The sequence below is a fragment of the Carassius gibelio genome, chromosome B1 (genome assembly GCF_023724105.1).
Source record: "Carassius gibelio isolate Cgi1373 ecotype wild population from Czech Republic chromosome B1, carGib1.2-hapl.c, whole genome shotgun sequence".
In the NCBI taxonomy this organism is placed as follows: domain Eukaryota; kingdom Metazoa; phylum Chordata; class Actinopteri; order Cypriniformes; family Cyprinidae; genus Carassius; species Carassius gibelio.
In genome coordinates, this window is record NC_068396.1 from 35,298,873 (window position 1) to 35,323,435 (window position 24,563).

Genomic DNA, 24,563 nt, shown 5'->3' on the forward strand with positions numbered 1-24,563 from the left:
TAGTATTCTAGGTTTGTAATTCACGCTGATTAGTTTTGTTGCCAAATTTGAATGAATTTCCTGTAAACTGATGTACTCTCATTTATAATTGATTTAATTTATTTTTTATTGTTTTTTTTATTGTTGTTTGATTATGCATGGAACAATAAATGTTCATTTAGATTTTCCTGGGTTTCCCAGAAATCATTTTTCAAGAAGATTATTTATTTTCGTAACAAATTAAGCATTTTAATAAAAAAGCCAGCTTAAGCATAATAAAAAAGGTGAATCATCAAGTCATTTCTAAAATGTGGTTTGATTTTATTTACAGTAAAATGTAAAATCCTTTGCATTTTACCTGCTTAAATTCAATATTGGCACACAGAGCAAAACAAGATGGCAATAAATGTGCACAATGTTAGGATAAAGAGGCTTGCAGGTTACATCTGGCAAAAGGACACAGAGCCACTGTCCACTTTGAATGCTGCATAGAGAGGATCTGTAAAATCCGCGAGGAAGGTGTACAAGTGTGTGAGTGTGTCAGAGACACTGTAGAAAGACAAAACACCAGCCATTGTGTCAACATACACACCAACTCTTTTAGATGAACAAGAGGATGAAACCTTTAAATTAATGTCTTCTTCAGCGTGAGAAACATGTGGAATAGTTTCAAAGGTGATTTTCCATGACACATTATTATTTCCAAGCTGACCGGTGGCCTCGACTATACAAAGATCATCATTTTTTCTCAGGATGTTTTTGTAGGTCACCCCGACCGTCCCCTCCAGACCTGTCCATTCAGCCTCCCAGTAGCAGCGGCCGGACAGGCTCTGTCTAGACAGCACTTGTTGGACAGATTCAAATCTCTCTGGATGATCTGGATACGGCTGCTTCTGCATTACATATGCTGCTGTTCTGTCTCCATTGGAGAGACACAACTGATCATGAGCTGTGTTTGCATCCAGCGTGAGATTGCATGCATCTATTGAGACAGAAAACACATCCGTTGGTGCCTCAGATGGAGACAGAGAGAGATGCAGAGTAAGAAACTTACACTTCCTTATCCCTGCTTTGATGAAGTGTTCACCCATAGGCTTAGTTCTGTAGAAATCAATAAAGAAGAAGAGAAAAGTAAGAAAAGGTTATGATAATGAAAGCAAATGATAACAGAAGGTCATGAGTTTGATTACAGGGAATGAACTACAATACAAAAAGTAGCAGCACAAATGTATAATCGCTTTCTGTATGTCACTTAAACAACATTAACCCCATGATTGATGTTTTGTCTTAATTCAAAACAGCTCTACAGCTAGATTTGTATTAAAATTTTTTTTGAGCCATTCTTCTATAACTTGTTGACCACAACATTACTGACCAATTTAAAAAGAAGACAGTGAATCATAAGTCATTTTCTGCCTACACAAGACCATTCAAAAGAAGACATAGACACAAAGACATACTTGAGTATCTGCAGTTTATAGTTTGTATCATCCAGTTTGTGTTTGAGCAGCTGTACTCCTGATGGTCCTGGGTGATTGTAGCTCAGGTCCAGCTCTCTCAGATGTGAGGGGTTTGAACTCAGAGCTGAAGACAAATATCCACAGCCTTCCTCTGTCACCATACAGCCAGATAACCTACAGATAAAAAAAAAAAAAAAAAAACCTGATGAGAATCAATTTGTCAAAGAAATAAACTAAAGCTCCTAGTATTACCTCAGTATCTCCAGCTGACAGTTTGGACTCTTCAGTCCATCAGAGATCAGCTTCACTCCTGAATTCTGCAGGTCATTGTTACTCAGATCCAGCTCTGTCAGGGACGAATCTGAGCTGATGATCAAAGAAAGGTGCTCACAACTCTTTGAAGTTAGGTTACAACAGCTCAGCCTGCAGGAAAGTAATTTCATAATCTCTTATGAATCAACTGCCTCACACATTGTGTTTAATACCAAGCATCATAAATACTTTCCTCAGAACCTGAAGTTTTCTCTTTGCATTTTCCATCTCATTCAGGAGCTTATAGAGCCCAGATTCCTGCAGGTCATTACCGCTGAGGTCGAGCTCTCTTAGATGTTGTGAAATATTCTTGAGAGCAGAGACCAGATCCATACAGCTCTCCTGGTTGAAATGACAAGAGGCCAACCTGAACAAGTACAATATCAGTATTACATTTCAGAGAGCATGTTTACACAGAAATGGAAACACTAATGACCTGAGTGTCTCCAGATGACAGTGTGGGCTCTTCAGTCCAGCAGAAAGCATCTTCACTCCCGCCTCAATGTTGCAATTGTGACTCAGGTCCAGTTCGCTCAGAGGACAGTCCTCTAGCTGAAGAGCCACAGCCACTGTTTCACAGCACTGTTGTGTCAGTCCACAGTCTGAAAACCTGGAAAGATGTTAGCTATTCATGAAGAGTTCACCTCTACACAGTTTCAAAAAACAAATCAGAAAAAACAATTAAAAAATAAATAAAATAATAATAATAATAATAATAATAATAATAATAATAATAATAATAATAATAATAATAATAATGTAATGTTGGATTACTCAAATTGAATTGGATAGAGTATGTTGAAAAAATAAACTGAATATGTTAAAAGAGGTTGTGAGGGAAATAATAATAAGAAAAGCAATATGTTTTTTTTTCTTCTCTTTTTTTTTGGGGGGGAGGGGGTGAATAAAGGGGGAAAAATCTGTGTTTTTGTACTTACAGAGCTTTTCGACAGCATCTTACGGCTGGGACAAGGCTCCTACATCCTACATATGTTTTGTTAAACATCTTTGGGTCAAAGTTATCCAGCACCTCACCTGACATCAGAAGCACATAGACCAGTGCTGAGCAGTTGGAGTTGGACACTGCTTTCGGCTGGCCACTCTCTGACCTCAGATATTTCATTATTTGTTGGTACAGACTTCTGTCCTGCAGCTCCAGGATGCAAAAGAAGTGGTTGATGGATTTATTTGGGCAAGTGTCATTGTTCTGCAGTTGCTTGATGTATTGGATGGTTTTATTGATGCAGTTTTTACTGTTCAGCGTTTCATCCAGCAAGCCGATGAGGAGTTTCTGATTGGACTCAAGAGAAATACCCAGCAAGAAACGCAAAAATAGATCGAAATGCCCTCGGTCACTCTCCTTCGCTTTATCGATTGCCTTCCTCAGCAGAACATACAGCAGTTCTTTCTTATTAGGACGTGAATTCTCCAGGAAGAAAATCAGCTCATCTTTGTTCTGCTTCAAATAGCAGAGGAACACGTGCAACGCGGCCAGAAACTCCTGCACACTCAAATGTATGAAGTAATACACCTTCATCTCATGCAAAACAGAGTCCTTCTTGAAGATTTCAGTGCACAATCCTGTGGACTCCTCACTTTCATCGATGCCGCATGCTTTCAGATCCTTCTCATAGAACATGATGTTATCCTCCTTCAGTTGTTCGAATGCCAGTTTAGCCAACTTGAAGATCATTTCTTTGTTTGAACTCAAAAGCTTTGTGCGATCTCTTTCCTGTTTCTTATCATACTTCTGGTTCTTTATGTTCATCTGTATCAGAAGGAAGTGGATGTACATTTCGGTGAGGGTCGAAGGAATGTCCTGTCCATTGTTTTTGACAAGAATATCCTGAAGAACAGTAGCTGTGATCCAGCAGAAGACGGGAATGTGGCACATGATATAGAGACTACGAGACGTCCTGATGTGTGAGATTATTTTGGAGGCCTGAGCGTCATCTACGATTCGTTTTCTAAAATATTCCTCTTTCTGCTGGTCAGTGAATCCACGCACCTCCGTAAACAATCCTATGTACTCAGGAGGGATCAGATTGGCCGCTGCTGGTCGTGATGTCACCCAGATGAGAGCCGAAGGAAGCAGCTTGCCTATAACTAGGCTTTTAAATAAAACATCAACAGAAGAACATGCATTGACACATTTGACTAATTTACAATCAAAATCCAATTCCAGGTGACTCTCATCAAGTCCGTCAAAGATAAATGCCAGTTTACATTTTTTATAAAACTCGGTGGTGTTTTTCACATCATTCAAATCAGGATAAAATTCCAACAGAAGTTTGTGGAGACTGATCTCTTTATCATCTTTAATCAAGTTAATCTCTCTGAATGGTAGCAGAAACACACAGTCCACATCCTGATTGGCTTTTCCTTCAGCCCAATCCAGAATGAACTTGTGCACCGAGAATGTCTTTCCAATGCCAGCGATGCCTTTGGTTAACACAATGTTTCCCTCCTCTTTTTGCTTCAGTAATCTGAATATGTTGTTGCAGTCGATCGGTGTGTCCTCAAATTTGGGAGCTTTCAAGGCTCGGTCAAACTTCAGAACCTCATGTTCATCATAGACCTCTGTGATGTCCCCTTCAGTGATGAAGAGTTCAGTGTAAACTTTGCTGAAGTGTGTTTTGTTCTCCTTTTTGCCCTCAAACACACAGCCCATTTTGGCCTTTATGTGTTCTTTGTGACTTTCCAGGATTTTTTGCAAGATGTCATCCTCTAAAAAAAAGAAAAGAAAACGGAAGTTGTGACTTCTGCCTAAAATTACTGATACTGTATGTTAGGAATCATTACTTATAGAAATTAAAAAATTGATCTAAGTAGTATTACAATTATAAGTTGAATGAAGAAGTGGCTATTGTTTCTGTACCTTGGTTCTGTAACATCTGTCTGTCAGGTGGATTTTGGGGCCCTTTTGAGTAAGCATCAGAAAAAAAGCCAGGAAAATACACATATATTAAACACAAATGATTTAGCTACTGAAGTGGTAGCAAAGCATATTTATTCAAACCTTGCAAGCTATTTGAAGGTTGTAAGACATTACAACACATTTGAGAGAGAAATAAGCAACCTAGTCTCAAAAATTACAACCCAAAGTAAGTGACCATTGGGAAGTAAAAAAAAAAAAAAAAAGATCTTACCGACAGCCCCTGTGGTTGAGTTGAAACTGATGATTACTGGGCCTTGAATGATATTTCCAGTGAGTACAGGAAAGTTTACAGTTGCACCTGCTTTAACATTTAAATCAACACTGACTGAAGTCTGAGAGGGGCAGATCGTCTGTATTGACCCACCCTCTCCATCTGCCTTCTCCACTTCATCAGCTGTGACTGCACTTTTTAGTCTCTTTGGTTTGTTTTTATCCAACTCATCCACTGCTTCCAGAAGTTGCTCTGGAACAGATGCCATCTTGTCTATCTTGGTCTTGTATCCACCGTAATGTGCAAGACCTCTGGATCATTAGCCACTGTAAAATAATCAGTAGAATGATGAATTAACCTATCGGTAAGCCCCTCCCCTTTAACGCAGATGAGCCAAAGTCAGTTGAGTATCAGTTGCATGTGGAGTGAAACATCTTGACATATTTTGGTTTCAGCACCATAGAGAAGCATGGGAAGATCTGAAGCTTGCATCATTTGTACAATTTTTATGCTAAAAAAAATGGAAAAATTATGTGCCTGAGGTACTTGCAGCACTTATTCCAGGTATCATGGGTATAGTTTTTTTTATTTATTTTTTTACGATGCCAGTGCCATTTCAAATACTTTTAAAATGGCACCGGTGCCTAAACGCAAAATATAACAAAAATATGACTTGTCATAGTTTTGTTAAGTAAATATTTATTGAAACCATGACTATTTATATATTATATTATAGAAATGATAAATAATAATAAATGAAGTAAATAACAACCCTCTCACAAGTTTACAACCTCGTAACAGAGAAATACATGTATATGTGTTGAGTCTAACGGGTTTGTGGGTCACAGACACTATGCACATTTTGTTAATAAACTACAAATTCAGTGAAGTGCCTCAGGCATTACTTTATGTCAAAAATACTAAATTAATATTCATTATAATAGGCATAATAATATGCATACCAAAGGATTGCGAAAAGCTTATAACAATTCATTTTGGTAAAGACCACTTTAAAAACTTTAGGAACAACCCAGTAAATGCATAGTAAAACTGTTTGGACTACAAACAAAAATATGTTCAAGATAATACATGTATACAAAGAACATGGCAAGAAACACCAGTTTGCAAAACAGTAAAACAATTGTTTTGTTCAGATAAAAATAGCTGAAAGAGACGGAAACCAGACACACTAGATGTAGACGGATGTGCCCACAATTACAGGAAAAGGTAGATAAGCTCAGATGAGAAATTATATATAACATATTGGGTTTGACTTAAAGTGATTTCAGATTTTTTTAATCTAATAATAATAATAATCCCAATATGCCTTATGTTGCTAAACATAAAGTAACATACAGATACAAAGGATGAGATAGAAGCAGGTTTGTTAATGTTATAAATATGCCTTTTTTACATAGCCTACATAGTACTCATAAACCTTTATCTTATACAAACATGCTTATAGTCATGCAGACGAAAGTCCAAAGTCTTCAGGCCCATTCACATCAAGAGAGACAGAATATAATCAGAAACGTCGACACCTACGGACGATGTTTGTTCTTGACAAGCTTCCTGCAACTGCAGAGCGCTTGATGAGTTTAATGTGTATTTATTTATTTATTTATTTATTTTGCAGGTAATTAACAGGTATATAAATATATATAAAGGCTTTGGTTCTAAGAAGGATTTAGGCCTATTGGTTCAAACATTTATTGATAAAAGTTACAAACAAGTTAGGGAACAATAAACACACGGTACCTGTCTCGCAGCTCTCTGGTGCTTCTTCAACAAGCCACAACCTGCAACCTCCCACAATCCCCTTTCAGACAGGAAATCCCGTCAAGAACTGCACTCTTGCTTTCGACCTGCAGGGGGCGCCGGTACCCATTATACTGAGAGGGTGCACATCTATCTATCTATCATTAAACTCGCTGCATATTTATTAAAAGGTAACATGCTAATTTGCCGTTCCTGTATTATAAATACATTGTAATTTAGCCTAACGTTACTTAACGTAAATGCAGCTGTTCACTTGACCTTTTATGCCATAATGACACAGTAGTTAATTTAAGTGTTTAAGCACTAGCCAGCAGTGGCAGCTTCTGTGCGGGGGGTACATTACAGATTATATAAAATATGATACTACCTCTTTTGCTGGCAAATTAAATTAATAAAGAAAACGAGGAAAAATATTAATTCGGAATATTTCATATTTATTTTAATCTGAATGAGGTGATGATACTGGGGGGGTGGGGGTGTTATATTAGCTGGATCTGATTTTTGAGGGGTCATGACCCCGTGCGAATGACGCGCATGCTAACACTGCAGAGCAATATTGGGATCTAAGGATACACATCAGTAAATACTCAACAAGAAATGGAGTCTTATCTTGCTATGCCTTCTTTCTAAAGGCTGGTGAAATGGGCACGTCCTGAGTCCAATGTGTTCCTAGGTCAACATATTTTGTTGACCCTGGAACAACATTTTACTCCAAAAATATATTCTTAACCATATCCCTACACCTAAACCTAACATTAACCATGAGTAATCCCTAAAATCTGAGGAAATGATAGATGAATGACACTGATGTACAAGCACCAAACACTGATTTTAAGCATAAACTTCACAAAATCTATAAACTGGTTCTTCAAATCTGATTGGTTAATCACAATGTTGTTCCAGGGTCAACAACGATGTTGTCCCAGGAACATGTCTCACTTGGTAAAATCAGGTTAGCGGGGTGAAATGGGGACCTTATATAATAGTGATGTGTGAGATTACTGACTACAGCAATATCTTAATCAGTCTGAATTTAACATATGTATTCAAATAGTATTCACATACTGTATTGTTGTTGTTTTTTAACCATTAAATGAGACAACACGCTATGGCTTTATCTATCTCCTTGTTCTTACGTCACAAGCTTTTTTACGTTACACTCTTACATCACGACGTATCACACTTGAGAACATTACACATACTTAGATGAAAAATGAAATTACATTGAATAATAAATAACAGACAATCAGTAATAACCAAACACAACGTCAAACAATCGTATGTCTCAAATACTGACTTATCCAAAATAATGTTAAGGCCACATGTTTAGAATCACACAGTAAGTGAGAATCATTCTCAGTTTGGAGTGAATCAGGATTAGCCATGGTCTCCGTGAGTGCCCTTAGTCTTCTCTGATCTAACAGTTGCAATAGATGCGTAGTCGCATGTCTCCTGGCCGCCAGAAGCCCTGTCTGAATGATGTGCTGCTGTAAATTTGATGCTGGAGTAGAGTATGTCAGAGGGGATGCTGGGTAACTGTGCTAAAGCATAAACAGAGGCGTCACTTTTAGCAAATGCTGGAAGGGCCAGACTATAATCAGGATAATCTCCATAATCATAGACTGTGTGTGTGGCCTGAAGAGAAGAAGAAAAAGAAATGGTTTAAGAGTGGAAAAGATGATTCGAATCCACTGATCAATAAAGAAACATGATGAAGCTCACTTCTCTAGTTTCTCCTTTATCTCCACCGGGCAGATTGTTAGTCGGGCCATGAACGACATCTTTGGGCCGCGCTCCTGTTTAGTGACACCAGATTTTAGTAAGACTGAAGTCTGGCTGAACATGCTGAGGAACTATAACAAGTAAACTGATGTGAGAAAGACCGTTACCTTCTTCCTTTTGCCTCCGTCTTAAATAAATGAACATTGAGAATCCTAGCACTGTCAGTATCCCTAGGACCACCACCATGATGATTGGCGCAAAATCTTGAAAAACAGATAAAAACATCTAATAAATGTCTCTAAATGTTTTAATGAAACTTGAGAAACAGATGTCTCTGCACATTTATTCAAACACTCAAGCAACAGAACTGATCGCACCTGGTTGTGGTTTTGGTGACACTCCATTAGCAGTCGTTGAGAAAAGCATTAACACTGATGATGATGATGATGATGAAGATGATGAAGATGTGACGGTTCTGTCAGACTCAGTATCTTCTGCCACTGGTGAGCTGGTGTGAAATGAAGCTGTTGTTGTCTCTGGTGTAAATGAACCACAAATAATCACTGGGTTTAATGCATGACAGCCCATGCAGTTATTCCCAGATATGATGACTACAGGAACTATTTACGATATATTTTATACAGTATTGTTCAAAATAATAGCAGTACAATGTGACTAACCAGAATAATCAAGGTTTTTAGTATATTTTTTATTGCTACGTGGCAAACAAGTTACCAGTAGGTTCAGTAGATTGTCAGAAAACAAACAAGACCCAGCATTCATGATATGCACACTCTTAAGGCTGTGCAATTGGGCAATTAGTTGAAAGGGGTGTGTTCAAAAAAATAGCAGTGTCTACCTTTGACTGTACAAACTCAAAACTATTTTGTACAAACATTTTTTTTTTTTCTGGGATTTAGCAATCCTGTGAATCACTAAACTAATATTTAGTTGTATGACCACAGTTTTTTAAAACTGCTTGACATCTGTGTGGCATGGAGTCAACCAACTTGTGGCACCTCTCAGCTGTTATTCCACTCCATGATTCTTTAACAACATTCCACAATTCATTCACATTTCTTGGTTTTGCTTCAGAAACAGCATTTTTGATATCACCCCACAAGTTCTCAATTGGATTAAGGTCTGGAGATTGGGCTGGCCACTCCATAACATTAATTTTGTTGGTTTGGAACCAAGACTTTGCCCGTTTACTAGTGTGTTTTGGGTCATTGTCTTGTTGAAACAACCATTTCAAGGGCATGTCCTCTTCAGCATAGGGCAACATGACCTCTTCAAGTATTTTAACATATGCAAACTGATCCATGATCCCTGCTATGCGATAAATAGGCCCAACACCATAGTAGGAGAAACATGCCCATATCATGAAGCTTGCACCTCCATGCTTCACTGTCTTCACTGTGTACTGTGGCTTGAATTCAGAGTTTGGGGGTCGTCTCACAAACTGCCTGTGGCCCTTGGACCCAAAAAGAACAATTTTACTCTCATCAGTCCACAAAATGTTCCTCCATTTCTCTTTAGGCCAGTTGATGTGTTCTTTGGCAAATTGTAACCTCTTCTGCACATGCCTTTTTTTAACAGAGGGACTTTGCGGGGGATTCTTGAAAATAGATTAGCTTCACACAGACGTCTTCTAACTGTCACAGTACTTACAGGTAACTCCAGACTGTCTTTGATCATCCTGGAGGTGTCACACACCTGGACTCATTTAATGTGTTTTTGCCCATGACCCAGTTTCTGTCTTTCCGTGTTTGATTAGTTCCCAGGTGTGTCCATTATCTTCCTCATGTGTTCCATGTCCCTGTTAATTTATGATTCCATCCACCTGTGTTTCCCCAATTATCCTTTGTACTTAAGCCTTGTCCTTTCAGTTCTGTTTTGTCGGGTCTTCATTTGCATTTGCTACTTACGTGTGTCTACCTCTGTGCTCCATGTTGGATATCCCCTGTGTTGGATATATTAAAAACCTTATTCCGTTTATCCTCGACTCCGTATTCCTTCAGGCAGCGTAAAACCGTGACAGAAGACCCGACCTCAAATGAGAAAATAGAAAACTGCGTGTTCTTCCCTCCGTTTTGCTTTTGTTTTTTCACAGTCTTTTCTTTTCTTAGTGTCTATGGATCCCCTCTATCGTCCCGAATTCCTCATCCTCCTGCTGAAGCAGGAAGGACGTTCTCTCGAGGACCATACCAGACAGTTTTTCCTATTAGCTAATGCCACCAGCTACCCGGACGGCGCGCTCTGCACCTTCTACAACACCAGCCTGAACTCCAAATGCAGAGCGTTGTCGTCCGAAGATGGTCCTCGAGAGGATTTCGCCGCATTTGTGGAGTGGACTCTGGCGAGAAATGGGTCATCTCTCACCATCTGCCCCATAGAGGACCTCGCCAGCCCCACTCCCGACCCAGAGACCAGCCAGCCACCATCACGCCGCACGGAGCCAGAGCCCACCGCAGCCGCAGAGCCCGAGCCATCCACTGACAGGGAACAGGATCTCGAGAGCGCGACTGACCAGGTGTGTGAGCCGGCAACACCGTGCATCGTGGGAGTCCTCGTGGAGATCGAGGGCGTGGAGGAAAGCCCTGCCCACACTCCTGCGACTGAGGGTGAGCTGTATACAGTCTCTGAAGGTCATAAGGTGCAAGCTCTGGATCTGATGGACTGGTCTATGGAGGTAATCCCTAATTTTCCTGTTTCCCCGCTGGTTCCGTCCAGCCCTGATTCCCCTGTATACCCTCTCAGTCTCCCACTCCTACCTCCTCCAGTCATTTCCTCTGCTCCATTTCCGCTGGTTCCGCCCAGCCCTGAGTTTTCTGTTTCTCCGCTGGTTACGCCCAGCCCTGAGTTTTCTGTTTCTCCGCTGGTTACGCCCAGCCCTGAGTTTTCTGTTTCTCCGCTGGTTACGCCCAGCCCTGAGTTTTCTGTTTCTCTGCTGGTTCCGCCCAGCCCTGAGTTTCCTGTATCTCCGCTGGCTCCGCCCAGCTCTGAATCTTCTGTTTCTCCGCTGGTTCCGCCCAGCCCTGAGTTTCCTGTGTCTCCGCTGGTTCCGCCCAGCTCTGAATCTTCTGTGTCTCCGCTGGTTCCGCCCAGCTCTGAATCTTCTGTGTCTCCGCTGGTTCCGCCCAGCTCTGAATCTTCTGTGTCTCCGCTGGTTCCGCCCAGCCCTGAGTTTTCTGTTTCTCCGCTGGTTACGCCCAGCCCTGAGTTTTCTGTTTCTCTGCTGGTTCCGCCCAGCCCTGAGTTTCCTGTATCTCCGCTGGCTCCGCCCAGCTCTGAATCTTCTGTTTCTCTGCTGGTTCCGCCCAGCCCTGAGTTTCCTGTATCTCCGCTGGCTCCGCCCAGCTCTGAATCTTCTGTTTCTCCGCTGGTTCCGCCCAGCCCTGAGTTTCCTGTGTCTCCGCTGGTTCTGCCCAGCTCTGAATCTTCTGTGTCTCCGCTGGTTCCGCCCAGCTCTGAATTTTCTGTGTCTCCGCTGGTTCCGCCCAGCTCTGAATTTTCTGTGTCTCCGCTGGTTCCGCCCAGCCATGATTTTTCTGTTTCACCGCTGGTTCCGCCCAGCCCTGAATCTTCTGTGTCTCCTGTATTCCCTCCCAGCCTCCCTCTCCCGCCTCTCCCCAAGCCTGCTGGTCCCTCTACTCTTTCGCTGGTTCCGTCCAGTCCTGATCCTCCTGTCCTTCCTCCCATCCTTCTCCTCTCTCCTCCTCCTAGACCAGCCAGTTCCTCGCCATCCCTGCTGGTGCCAGTCAGTCCCGCAGCTCACCCTCAGTCCGCGCCATCGGGGCGCGATGGTTCGCCGCTGGACTGCCAGTCTCCAGCTCCGCCTTGGCGCGTTAAGGCCCTGTCTCCGCCTCCAGCCTCCGAGCCCTGGACTCCTCCTCGGTCCTTCGACCCAGCGGCTCCGCCTTGGCTCTTAGCTCCCTCGTCTCCACCGTGGCCTGTCATCCCACCTGCTCCACCGGGCTCCCTCGTCCCTCCGGCTTCACCTTGGTCAGTCGTCGACCATCCGCCACCTCGGGACTCCTCTCCTCTGGTTCCACCTCGTCACTCCATCCCTCCGGCTCTGTCAGGCTCCTCCTTCCCTCCGATTCCACCTCCATCCTCGGTCGCTCCGGCTCCACAGCGGTCTGCCAGGACCCCGCCTCCGCCTTGGTCGCCTGAGCCTTCTGCTCCACCTAGGCCCTCCGGAACCTCGTCGTCACCCTGGCTCTGCGGCTGTGCTGCTCCATCTTGGGCTCCTCACCCACCGGTGCAGTCTCCGCCTGTCGGCTCCCTGGTGTCGTCGACCCTTCCTTCACCATGGCTCCTCCCGCCGTCGACTCCACCTTGGATCTCCGTCCTGGCTGGTCTCTGGTGGACCATCTGGCTCTTCCTGCTCCTGTCTCCTCCCTGGCTCCTTCCTCCATCTCCTCCCTGGCTCCTCCTTCTGTGGTCCCTGTCTGCTGGCCCCCTCCTGGAAGTCCGTCCTCCACCGGAACCTCCTCCCAAGTTCCCACCCACGCCTCCCTCTGTTGTTTCTACGGTGCGAGGACGCACCTACCGGGAGGGGGGAGTACTGTCACACACCTGGACTCATTTAATGTGTTTTTGCCCATGACCCAGTTTCTGTCTTTCCGTGTTTGATTAGTTCCCAGGTGTGTCCATTATCTTCCTCATGTGTTCCATGTCCCTGTTAATTTATGATTCCATCCACCTGTGTTTCCCCAATTATCCTTTGTACTTAAGCCTTGTCCTTTCAGTTCTGTTTTGTCGGGTCTTCATTTGCATTTGCTACTTACGTGTGTCTACCTCTGTGCTCCATGTTGGATATCCCCTGTGTTGGATATATTAAAAACCTTATTCCGTTTATCCTCGACTCCGTATTCCTTCAGGCAGCGTAAAACCGTGACAGGAGGTGATCATTGGCTGAGCCTTTGCCATTCTGGTTATTCTTCTATCCATTTTGATGGTTGTCTTCCGTTTTCTTCCACGTCTCTCTGGTTTTGCTCTCCATTTTAAGGCATTGGAGATCATTTTAGCTGAACAGCCTATCATTTTTTGCACCTCTTTATAGGTTTTCCCCTCTCTAATCAACTTTTTAATCAAAGTACGCTGTTCTTCTGAACAATGTCTTGAACGACCCATTTTCCTCAGCTTTCAAATGCATGTTCAACAAGTGTTGGCTTCATCCTTAAATAGGGGCCACCTGATTCACACCTGTTTCTTCACAAAATTGATGACCTCAGTGATTGAATGCCACACTGCTATTTTTTTGAACACACCCCTTTCAACTAATTCAACTAATTGCCCAATTGCACAGCCTTAAGAGTGTGCATATCATGAATGCTGGGTCTCATTTGTTTTCTGAGAATCTACTGAACCTACTGGTAACTTGTTTGCCACGTAGCAATAAAAAAATATACGAAAAACCTTGATTATTCTGGTTAGTCACATTGTACTGCTATTATTTTGAACAATACTGTATATTTAGCATGCATTTCAGAATACATATACAGAGTTGAATTTCTAAGGTATTATTGTGGCTAAAGGTCACATGACATGTACTTCCCCCTGACACAACTGTTAGTGGTGCTTCACTAATGTGGAGGGTGTGGGGAAAATTCAGCGGCTTCTGTGTGACCAGTGATACGTGTTTAGCATTCTTACTACTTCTGTAAATTATTATTTATACACACAGAACATATGATTTAGTTTTCAGATGAATTTGACATCATTCTTCAGTTTATTTTCATAATAGCAGGTGATTTTCAGACGCTCTCCGGTCACACCAGACACTCCGGTCACTGAATCAGAGCCAATATTGGTGGTTTAACCAGAAGCGAGTTGGAGTAGTGTCAGCTCTTTCTGCTTTACGTCCATTGACGCTGTTTTCACTGCCTTCTGCTTACAAACACTGATTATGTCATGAATGTGAAACGAAAAAAGGACCCTGATCTTTAGAATCACTAAATGTCAAGAGATAACGCAAAACTTCAAAATCTGCCAAATGTAACTGATTTTAAAGAATATAAGTATATATAATGAAATATATATTTGAATAAAAAAACGTCTGAGAGTATGAGTTGTGTTTATGAAAGTTTTGAATCTTTTTCTTCTCAGAGAACAGGAAGTGATGTGGGTCAGTATTTTTGTTGTGTGTGGTGAACACTCGCTCTTCATCTGCAGAGGATACTGTGGTTAATTTTATCTCTCATCTCTACATCTTTCAGCACATACAATACTGACACACGCCAACAGACCTCTCTTATATTTCTTTTGAGTATATTTTTACACACAGTATATTCTGACTTACCATGTTTAATTTCCAGGTAAATCTCTCTCTTATAATCAAAATATCCAAATCCTGTATTTACTCCACACCAGTATTGACCTCGATCCTCTGTTCTCAGATCAGTGATGGTGATGGTGAAGATGTGGGCTGTTTTATTGTCACTCAGAGAGAATCTCTTGTCTTTTGCTGCTGATTCAGATTCAACAGGCTTGTCTTTAATAATCACTATTGGACAGTTTCCTCTGCAGAGATACTTCTTATCTTCTTCATATTTAGCCTCATACGGACACTGTATCTCAACTTTCCCTCCTTCATGTGCAGTGAAAGTCAAGATCTCACTCGTCTCACATGCCATGACTATAAAACAATGAAGAGAGAGAAACAGCTCAGTGCAAACATGGACCTGATTGAGAACAGGCAGACAGAATAACTCTCACCTGACACGAGGAGCAGCAGCTGAAATATGAGGAGTTTATCATCACAGATCTCCATCGTTCTGTTCATCTGTGTGCAGCTGCTGGTCTCTCAATGAAGAGCTCAAACTCTCTCTCTCTCTCTCCCTCTCTCTCTCTCTCTCTCTCTCTCTCTCATTTGCTTCTCCTACGAAATACAGAATCAGCAGCAGGAAGTCCCTCTATTGTTATCTTAATAAATCAAATCATACATTTACATATATTAATCTAGCAGATACAAATAAATTCAGCCTAGTGTTTAGAAGAGATCGAAGACTTTTAAGCACACATGAACATGAATGAATATATATTTAATAAAGTTGCTGACACTGACCACAGCCAAGAGACATCAAGCATCATTCAGATCCGTTGTAAAGTGTGTAACCTGCTCAAGTGACCACTTGGTGTCAGGATGGTCCAATTATTACGTCGGCATATTTTAGTCATTTATTTATTCATTTAATTGATCATACAAAAATGACTTTTGAATTAAAAGTTACCTTTATGATTATGGTTTAATTAAATCTGCATATCAACTTTTCATGCGGAATTAACTGGAAAAAGCAAGACAATGTTATTCCACAGTGTACAGATGCATGTACCTTCACTTAGTTAGGTCTACAAACATGCTTGTAGTGTAGGGTACAGGGATGAGTCTATTTTAAAACCATCAATTTCATTTATGGAAAAAAAAAAAAATTGATTAAAAGAGCAAACTCTGTAGGAAATAAACTTGGATGAACATTAACTCAGTATTGCCTCTAATAGCAGTCATCAGGCTCCAAGCTCCAATAGATGAGGCGATGATTGGACTATATCTTTCCAAATACAATGGCATACTTCACACAGCAGCATAATACGTTATCATTCCTGTATTTAAGAAACTAGTGAACTGGAGCATGTATGAAAGTGTGGAACTTGATTTCAGTGAATAAGTCTTAGTTACGTTATAATTATGTTGAAATGTTTTCCAGTTTTAAATGTTTTGCGCTAAGAGTCGATGATGTCTGTGAATCCATGATCCAGTGTTTATGGTTTTTATCTGATCTTATACACATTTTATACATATACATATTAATGGCACATTTTTATAACAAAAAGTAAGATTAGCCATTAATAGTCTCTGACCATCTGTTTAGCAAGCCCCAGCAAACCAGTAAAAGTACACATATTATAAATCTCACATTTAACAGTGTTACATGATTTGCTAATTGCATTTAATAGATTTCACTTCCAATAAAACATTAGGTTTTAAAGGTGTTTTATGGCAGTTTTTATGGCATTTTGATCAGCAGGCCTCACTTCAAAACATCGAATAATTTTGCATAGCAATTAGTTCAATAGATTCAAAATCTCAAAAAAAGTTCATTTGTCTAATCATGATGGTTACATTCACAAACAATTCAGTTATTTACAGAAGTGATAACCTGACAGAAGGCATTTGCTCTCTTCACTTACTGATTTCTTCTCAATGTACTTGGTTTGGTTCATTGTTCTGCAAGACTCCAAGACTCATCAATATGGAATAAATAAAAGTCCATCATATTCAGATATATAACCAAACAGTTCAACTGTTAATCAACCCGGTGTCCATGAAGCTTCACAGTCTTTCATGGACTGAGAGTTACAGAGCCCACACTTTGATATATGACGGTGGAATAGGTCAGAGTATTATGAGAGTCACGTTCATCAAAAACAGGAAGACCCAAAATATAGCCAGAATGATTATCTGTGCAAACGATCTCTTCATAATGACAGACAACATGAGTGGCCTGAAATAAGAGAAGAAAGAAAACACACTTGAGATAAGCAACATTATGATCAGCAGAGTTAAAGATGATACGTGATTAGAGAGAGAGCGAGAGATTGAGATCCACCTCAGACGGACACATGATGAAACTCACTTCTTTAGTGGACAGATTTTCAGCCAAGACAAGAACGTCTCCTTTCAGCCGCTCTGCTGTTTGGTGACCCGATTGAGATTAAATGAATCATAGGCTTTAATTTGACAAGATGTCCAGTCATGAAAATGCCATATTGTGGCAAATGAAAACAGATAGTCTTTCTTCAATATATAATATGATGTGTGCGTCTGAGAGAGTGAAAGACGGTGTTACCTTCTTTCTTTCGTCTGAATCTGTTGTAAATTAACAATAGGAATCCAAACACCATCAATATCCCCATAACTGACATATTAACGATTGATGTGAAATCTTGAAAAATGGACAAAAAAATATATATTTTTAATGAAACTTGAGAAACGAATGTCTCTGCACATTTAATCAGACTCTCTAAGCCACAGGACTGATCGCACCTGAGAAAAGCATTAACACTGATGATGATGAAGATGAAGATGTGACGGTTCGGTCAGACTCAGTATCTGCTGTCGCTGGTTTGTTGGTCTGAAATGAAGCTGTTGTTGCTGATGGTTTGGGTGACATCCTCTCTGATGTGATTAAAACACAAATCATTAGGTTTAATTCATGTTACATTCACATATAAATGATGAAATCCACATAATCAGCGTGACAGTCCTCAGTGTATACAGATATTGCAGATATTGTGGGAAAAAAATACTTCTGAGATTATAAAAGCAATGCTTTTGTATATTTCAACAGAAACAAATACATGCAGTTTCATTTTACAGTGGCATGAGGTCACACCAGACACTCAGAACAATAAATCAGAGCATAAAATAACAATAATAATAATCAAGCACGTACAATGTCAATATTGGTGGTTTAATCAGAAATTAGTTGGATTAATATTAGCTCTTTCTGCTTTACGTTCATTGACGCTGTTTTCATTGGCCATCTGCTTATAAACACAGAATGTGAAAAATATAAGAAAAAAAAGAAGAAAATAAAAGTGACGTTTAGATTCACTACATGTCAAGAGAACTTGGAAAGCTGCCAAATGTAAGTAAGGCTGATGGCTGAATATATCTTTTACAAACACATAAATCTGAGAGTTTGAGTCGTGTACTTATTCTGTCTATTTTTGAATGAACTCTTTTTCTTCTCAGAGAAAAAGGAAGTGATGTGGGTCAGTATTTTTGTTAGGTGTGTGGTGAACACTCACTCTTCATCATCTGCAGAGGATACTGTGGTTAATTTTATCTCTCATCTCATCTTATATATATATATATATATATATATATATATATATATATATATATATATATATATATATATATATATACAGTACATTCTGACTTACCATGTTTAATTTCCAGGTAAATCTCTCTCTTATAATCAAAATATCCAAATCCAGTCTTTACTCCACACCAGTATTGACCTCGATCCTCTGTTCTCAGATCAGTGATGGTGATGGTGAAGATGTGGGCTGTTTTATTGTCACTCAGAGAGAATCTCTTGTCTTTTGCTGCTGATTCAGATTCAACAGGCTTGTCTTTAATAAACACTATTGGACATTTTCCTCTGCAGAGATACTTCTTATATTCTTCATATTTAGCCTCATACGGACACTGTATCTCAACTCTCCCTCCTTCATGTGCAGTGAAAGTCAAGATCTCACTCGTCTCACATGCCATGACTATAAAAACATGAAGAGAGAGAAACAGCTCATTGCAAACATGGACCTGATTGAGAACAGGCAGACAGAATAACTCTCACCTGACACGAGGAGCAGCAGCTGAAATATGAGGAGTTTATCATCACAGGTCTCCATCGTTCTGTTCATCTGTGTGCAGCTGCTGGTCTCTCAATGAAGAGCTCAAACTCTCTCTCTCTGTGTCTCTCTCTCTCTCTCTGTGTGCGCGCGTGTGTGCCGGTTGAGTGGGCGGAGCGATTGTGAGCGAGCGTTTAGCTGCTGTGAGCTTGGTGAATGTTGCTGAGAGCGTTTTGCACACTGTAAGTTTTTTCTTATACTTTTCTTTTCGCGTTGACCCCCCCCCCCCTTTTTCTGCCTGTTTTTGTGTTTTCATAAGGTTTTCAACGTTTGTTTGGTAGCGAAGAGTGCTGCCAGCGTTGCTGGCTAGCATGGCTTCGGGTGAGACTTTTAGCTTTCAGAAGCTGACGCGCAGGCACGCTGTTCGTTTGTCTCCACCTGGAGGGAGTTCAGTTGAAGAATGTAGTATAGCGGTGGGTGAAACTGTTGGGTTTGAGAGTATTAAATCTGCTGCAAGAATGAATAGTGCTGTTGTGATTTTTTTGGATAGTGTGGACAAAGCTAACCAGTTGCTTGAGAGTGGAGTAGTGATTCAAGGTACTTTTACACCTGTTCTGTCTCTAGTAAGTCCCACAAAAAAGATAATGATTTCCAATGTACCACCTTTTCTGAAGAATGAGATGTTAGAGAAGGAGCTAGGAAGACACGGAAAACTAGTGTCTCCAATTAAAATGATCCCAATCAGTTCCAAATCTCCACAACTCAAACATATAATGTCTTTTCGGAGACAAGTACTAATGATCCCTAAAAAGAGTAATGAGGAATTAAACTTGATTTTCAAGTTTAAAGTAGATGATTATGAATACACCGTGCATGTTACTTCAGAAACAATGAAGTGTTTTGGGTGCGGATCTGTGGGTCACCTAATTCGTTCGTGTCCGGACAAAACAAACAATAGCCAGTTAGCCGCTAATGTAGCGGAACAGACGTCTGTTAGTGCTGACACTAGTGATGTTCTACCGAAAGATCCACCAGGAAATGTACAAATGGTGCAGGGAGATGGAAATGAAGTTAACAATGAGGAGAACGAAGTGTTGGAAAACACAGTGAGTAAAAAAAGTGAACAGGAAGCATGCAGTGATTTGAATGCAGATTTAAATGTGGGTGAAACTGCGACCGGAGTGGCGGAATCTGTGTTGTGTAATGATACTGATGCTATGATTGACAGGGAAGTTGGCAAAATGTCAACTAAGAGGAAAAATCTTGAAAACAAAGCAAATTTGCAGCAAGTAACAAAAGTGTCAAAGCTAAATCTAATGTGTGCTTCCTCTCAGTCTGAGGATGGTTTGATGGAAACGCAAGAAAGTGAATATGAGGGAAGTAGTGACACGCAGGTGGATATGGATTGTGCTTACCCTTTCTCTAAGATTCGTTCCTTTTTACAAAGCACAAAAGGAATGAGATCTGTTAAAGTTGAGGATTTTTTCCCCGATCTAAAGTTGTTCCTTGATTCTGTCAGACTGCTTATGAAAAACCCTGAACAAAGTGATCAATGCATTTTTACTGATCAAGAAATTTACCGTCTAAAAAAATTACTTGTAAAAGTAAGAGCACAATTGAGTGAGGTTAAAGAATGATGTTTAAGAGATTTATTTTTATTAATTTCCTTTTTGTTTATTTTCAAGTGTTATTTGAAAGCAGATTTACTTTCAAAATGTGTGATTTCAAACTGGGCTCTTTAAACATGAATGGTGCTAGGGAGGATGCTAAGAGAGTTTCTCTTTTCAATCTGTTCAAGAGTAAGAGGCTAAATGTAATCTTTTTGCAAGAAACACATAGTACACATGACAATGAAGCTGCTTGGAGAAAACAATGGGATGGGGAAATTTTCCTCAGTCACAAGAGTAGTAACAGTGGTGGTGTTGGCATCTTGTTTTCTAGAGACTTTACACCTATCTCTTGTGATATTGATGAAATAATTGAAGGCCGTTTGTTAAAAATACAAGCTGTGTTTGAAAATGTTAAAATAACTTTCTTCAATGTTTATGCTCCAACTTTAGGCACAGAAAGAGCTATTTTTTTCAACACTCTTAACACTGCTATTAATAATTGTAACAATGATGGTTACTTTTTTCTGGGTGGTGATTTTAATTGCACGGTCAATGCATCCTTAGATAGAAACCATCAAGAACCTCATGGACCTAGTAAGAGAGTTTTAACTAGTTTAATTGAAATGCATGATCTGAGTGATGTTTGGAGAGTTTTTCATCCTACTCAGCATCAATATACTTGACTCATGTCAAAGATAATGTCCTGTCTATGGCTAGGCTTGATAGATTTTATTGTTTCAAGCATCAATTTAATATTCTTAAAAGTTGCTCAATACATCCAGTGGGAATTTCTGATCATTTTCTTGTACAAGTCTCAGTTTTCATCAAAGATGTGAAATGTAAGAGCGCTTATTGGCACTTTAATGTAACATTACTTTCTGATAAAGTTTTTAAAGAAGCCTTTAATTTTTTCTGGAACAATTATTCAAAGACAAAGTCTGAGTATACATCTTTACAACAATGGTGGGACATAGGAAAAATTCAGATTAAACAGCTGTGTATACAGTATTCTCTAAATGTCACAAAGGATATGACTAAATCAATGGAAGCCCTGGAGAATGAAATAGTGATGCTGCAAGATTTAGCAAATTTCACAGGAAATGGAGAACATATTAAAGCTCTCAAAAAGAAAAAATCAGCTCTGTCAAATCTGTTGGGTTTTTCTGCTAAAGGTGCCCTTGTACGTTCCCGTTTTCAAAACGTCATTAAAATGGATGCACCCTCCCATTTCTTTTTTGGCTTAGAACGCAAAAATGGACAGAAAAGACTTATACACTCTCTGCGGTCCAGCAATGGACAGCTGCTAAAGGAGTCTGAAGAAATCCGTAAGTGCGCAGTGACTTTTTATGAAAAGCTGTTTAAAAAAGAATATCAAGAAAATCCAGAGGTGGCACAGTGCTTTTACGAGAACTTGCCTAAGGTCACTGAGGAAGCCAATGCAGAGCTGAGGGCAAGGATCTCGGCTGAGGAGCTACATACTGCACTACAAAGCCTAGAAAATGGAAAGGCTCCAGGCCTCGATGGCCTTCCTGTGGACTTTTACAAAGCTTTTTGGCCTATCATAGGCAAGGACTTGTTGATTGTTCTAAGAGACAGTTTAACCAAAGGACACTTACCACTCAGCTGCAGGAGAGGAATTCTTACACTCCTCCCTAAAAAAGGGGACTTACAAGAAATTAAGAACTGGCGACCCGTGGCTCTGCTCTGCACCGATTATAAACTCTTGTCTAAGGTGTTGGCCATGAGACTTAAAAAAGTGATGGAAGATATTATTCATGTTGATCAAACCTACTGTATACCCAACAGATTGATATCTGATAATATTTTCCTAATTCGGGATATTTTGGACCTCTCCAGTTCATTAGGCTATGAAATTGGTCTGATTTCAATAGACCAAGAAAAGGCTTTCGATAGAGTCGAACATCAATATCTGTGGCAAACACTCGAAGCACTCTTATAGCCATGATCAAGGTTTTATATTGTGACATTGAGAGCTTATTAAAAATAAACGGTGGTTTAAGTGCTCCTTTTAAGGTCCAAAGAGGGATCAGACAAGGTTGCTCACTTTCTGGAATGCTGTACTCTATTGCTATAGAGCCTCTTTTGGATAAATTAAGACAGTCCCTTTCTGGTGTTATTTTTCCTGGTTGTGAGTCAAGTTTTAAACTATCGGCCTATGCTGATGATGTCATTGTCATTGTTAATCAACAAAATGATGTTAATTCCCTTAAAAAAGCAATTAATGACTTTGGTGTTTTGTCGTCAGCAAAAATTAACTGGGGAAAAAGTGAAGCATTAGCCGTGGGTGATGAGCTGAGCAAAGACCTTGTCTTACCTGGTGGGTTAGTGTGGAAAAAAGATGGTTTAAAATACCTTGGTGTCTATCTTGGTGATGACTTATTTTTATGTAAAAACTGGGAAAATGTTTTTGAGAAAGTGGAAGGACGCTTAAGGAAATGGAAATGGCTTTTGCCACACATGTCCTATAGAGGACGGACTTTAATCATAAACAACTTGGTGGCCTCTATGTTGTGGCACCGTCTGACTTGTGTGGATCCGCCAACACAATTGCTTAATAAAATACAGTCAGCACTTGTAGACTTCTTCTGGGATCGTCTGCACTGGGTCCCTCAAAGTGTTCTTTTTCTGTCAAAGGAAGATGGAGGACAAGGTCTTATTCATCTTGCAAGTAGAGGGGCTGCCTTTCGACTCCAGTTTATTCAAAGATTCCTTACTGGACCTGCACACCTTGTTTGGAGACCTTTGGCTCGGACAATACTGGGCCGAGGAGGATATCTGGGTCTCGCTGAATCTTTGTTTTTGATGGACTTAAATGCCTCGGAAATAAACAATCTCCCTAAATTCTACCTTGGACTATTCACAGTGTGGGGGCTGTTTATTAAACAGAGAGCAAAAAATTGCACTTCTCTTTCGTGGCTGCTGAAAGAGCCAATTATATATGGATCCCGCTTTAATGTTGAGCGTACAACAGGACATTCTGTGCTACAGCTTTTCCGTTCTGCTGGGGTAGTGACTCTGGGACATGTAGTTAACATATGTGGACCCAATTTAACTGATTCTGATGGTCTGGCTTCTCATGTGAGAGTTAGATCCACCAGGCTTTTGAATCAGATGCTTAAGGCTCTGAAGTGTGAACTCACAGAAACTGAACTCTCGTTATTAAAGAGTCCCTGTAATGATTTTTGTCAAACAAATGTTGAAGACCCTTTTCCTGTTTTGTCACTTTCTCCTGATTTTAAAAACTGTACTGGTCAACTGTTAGAGCTCAATGAGACTCTCACTAATGAGTTGGGTGTTATGGAGGGCAAAACAATGTATAACATATTTGTTAAAATTTTGAACAAAAACAAACTAAATGGTCGAGCAGTGAAATCAGACCTGTGTGGAGAACGATCTATAAACCACCGTTGACAAAAAAAGATTGGAGATTTACAGTGGAAGGTATTGCATGGCTGTGTGGCTGTAAATGCTTTTGTTTCTGTTATCAACCCTAATGTTAATGATAACTGTCCTTTTTGCTTAAACAGAGAAACAGTCTTTCATTGCTTTTTGGAGTGTGATAGATTGTCTTTTTTATTCGAGCTGTTACAGCAAATGTTCCGATTGTTTGGAGATGCTTTTTCTAAACAAGACTTCATCTTTGGCTTTAGGTACAATCAAAAGGGTAGAATGAAATGCCAATTGTTTAACTTTCTCTTTGGACAAGCAAAAATGGCCATTTACATTAGCCGAAGAAATAAGACAGAGGGGTCTTTGGACTCTGATGCAAATGCAATTTTTGTGAGAATGTTAAAAGCCAGATTGAAGATTGATTTTGATTTTTACAGCATCACAAATAATGTGGAGGAATTCCTGCACATTTGGGGTTACGAAAATGTCTTGTGCTCTGTTGTGGAAAATGTTTTGTTTTTTGGAAATCTATTGGTTTGAGTATATTTTGTGTTGTGTATTTTTATATATATATATATATTTATTTATTTTATTTTTGTTTTTTAGTCTGTGTGGTTTATAATTACCACTAATGGTATTCTTTTGATAAAATAAAGTGATTCAATATCAAATCTCTCTCTCTCTCTCTCTCTCTCTCTCTGTCTCTCTCTCTCATTTGCTTCTCCTACGAAATACAGAGTCAGCAGCAGGTCCCTCTGTTGCTATCTTAATAA

General features: G+C 40.1%; 3 protein-coding genes across 3 annotated transcripts; all 3 read right to left on the minus strand.

Annotated features, from left to right (window-relative positions):
• Positions 1–279: 279 nt before the first annotated feature.
• On the minus strand, positions 280–6,720 carry LOC127949563 (NACHT, LRR and PYD domains-containing protein 12). Its single transcript, XM_052547017.1, has 10 exons — positions 6,659–6,720; positions 4,901–5,226; positions 4,630–4,671; positions 2,690–4,478; positions 2,188–2,361; positions 1,953–2,118; positions 1,692–1,885; positions 1,440–1,613; positions 1,034–1,080; positions 280–961 (listed from the first exon to the last, which is right to left on the minus strand). Exons 2-10 carry the CDS (start codon positions 5,166–5,168, stop codon positions 420–422), a joined length of 3,396 nt encoding a protein of 1,131 aa, XP_052402977.1. The 5' UTR covers positions 5,169–5,226; positions 6,659–6,720; the 3' UTR covers positions 280–419.
• Positions 6,721–7,380: 660 nt separating this feature from the next.
• On the minus strand, positions 7,381–15,270 carry LOC127949519 (CMRF35-like molecule 5). Its single transcript, XM_052546968.1, has 6 exons — positions 15,125–15,270; positions 14,709–15,044; positions 8,779–8,937; positions 8,569–8,664; positions 8,402–8,475; positions 7,381–8,314 (listed from the first exon to the last, which is right to left on the minus strand). The coding sequence occupies exons 1-6, from the start codon at positions 15,189–15,191 to the stop codon at positions 8,057–8,059; spliced, it is 990 nt and encodes a 329-aa protein (XP_052402928.1). The 5' UTR covers positions 15,192–15,270; the 3' UTR covers positions 7,381–8,056.
• A 55-nt stretch (positions 15,271–15,325) lies between these two features.
• Positions 15,326–19,013, minus strand: LOC127949532 (CMRF35-like molecule 5). Its single transcript, XM_052546985.1, has 6 exons — positions 18,775–19,013; positions 18,359–18,694; positions 17,454–17,585; positions 17,257–17,352; positions 17,044–17,099; positions 15,326–16,911 (listed from the first exon to the last, which is right to left on the minus strand). Exons 1-6 carry the CDS (start codon positions 18,839–18,841, stop codon positions 16,750–16,752), a joined length of 849 nt encoding a protein of 282 aa, XP_052402945.1. The 5' UTR covers positions 18,842–19,013; the 3' UTR covers positions 15,326–16,749.
• Between the last annotated feature and the right edge of the window lie 5,550 nt (positions 19,014–24,563).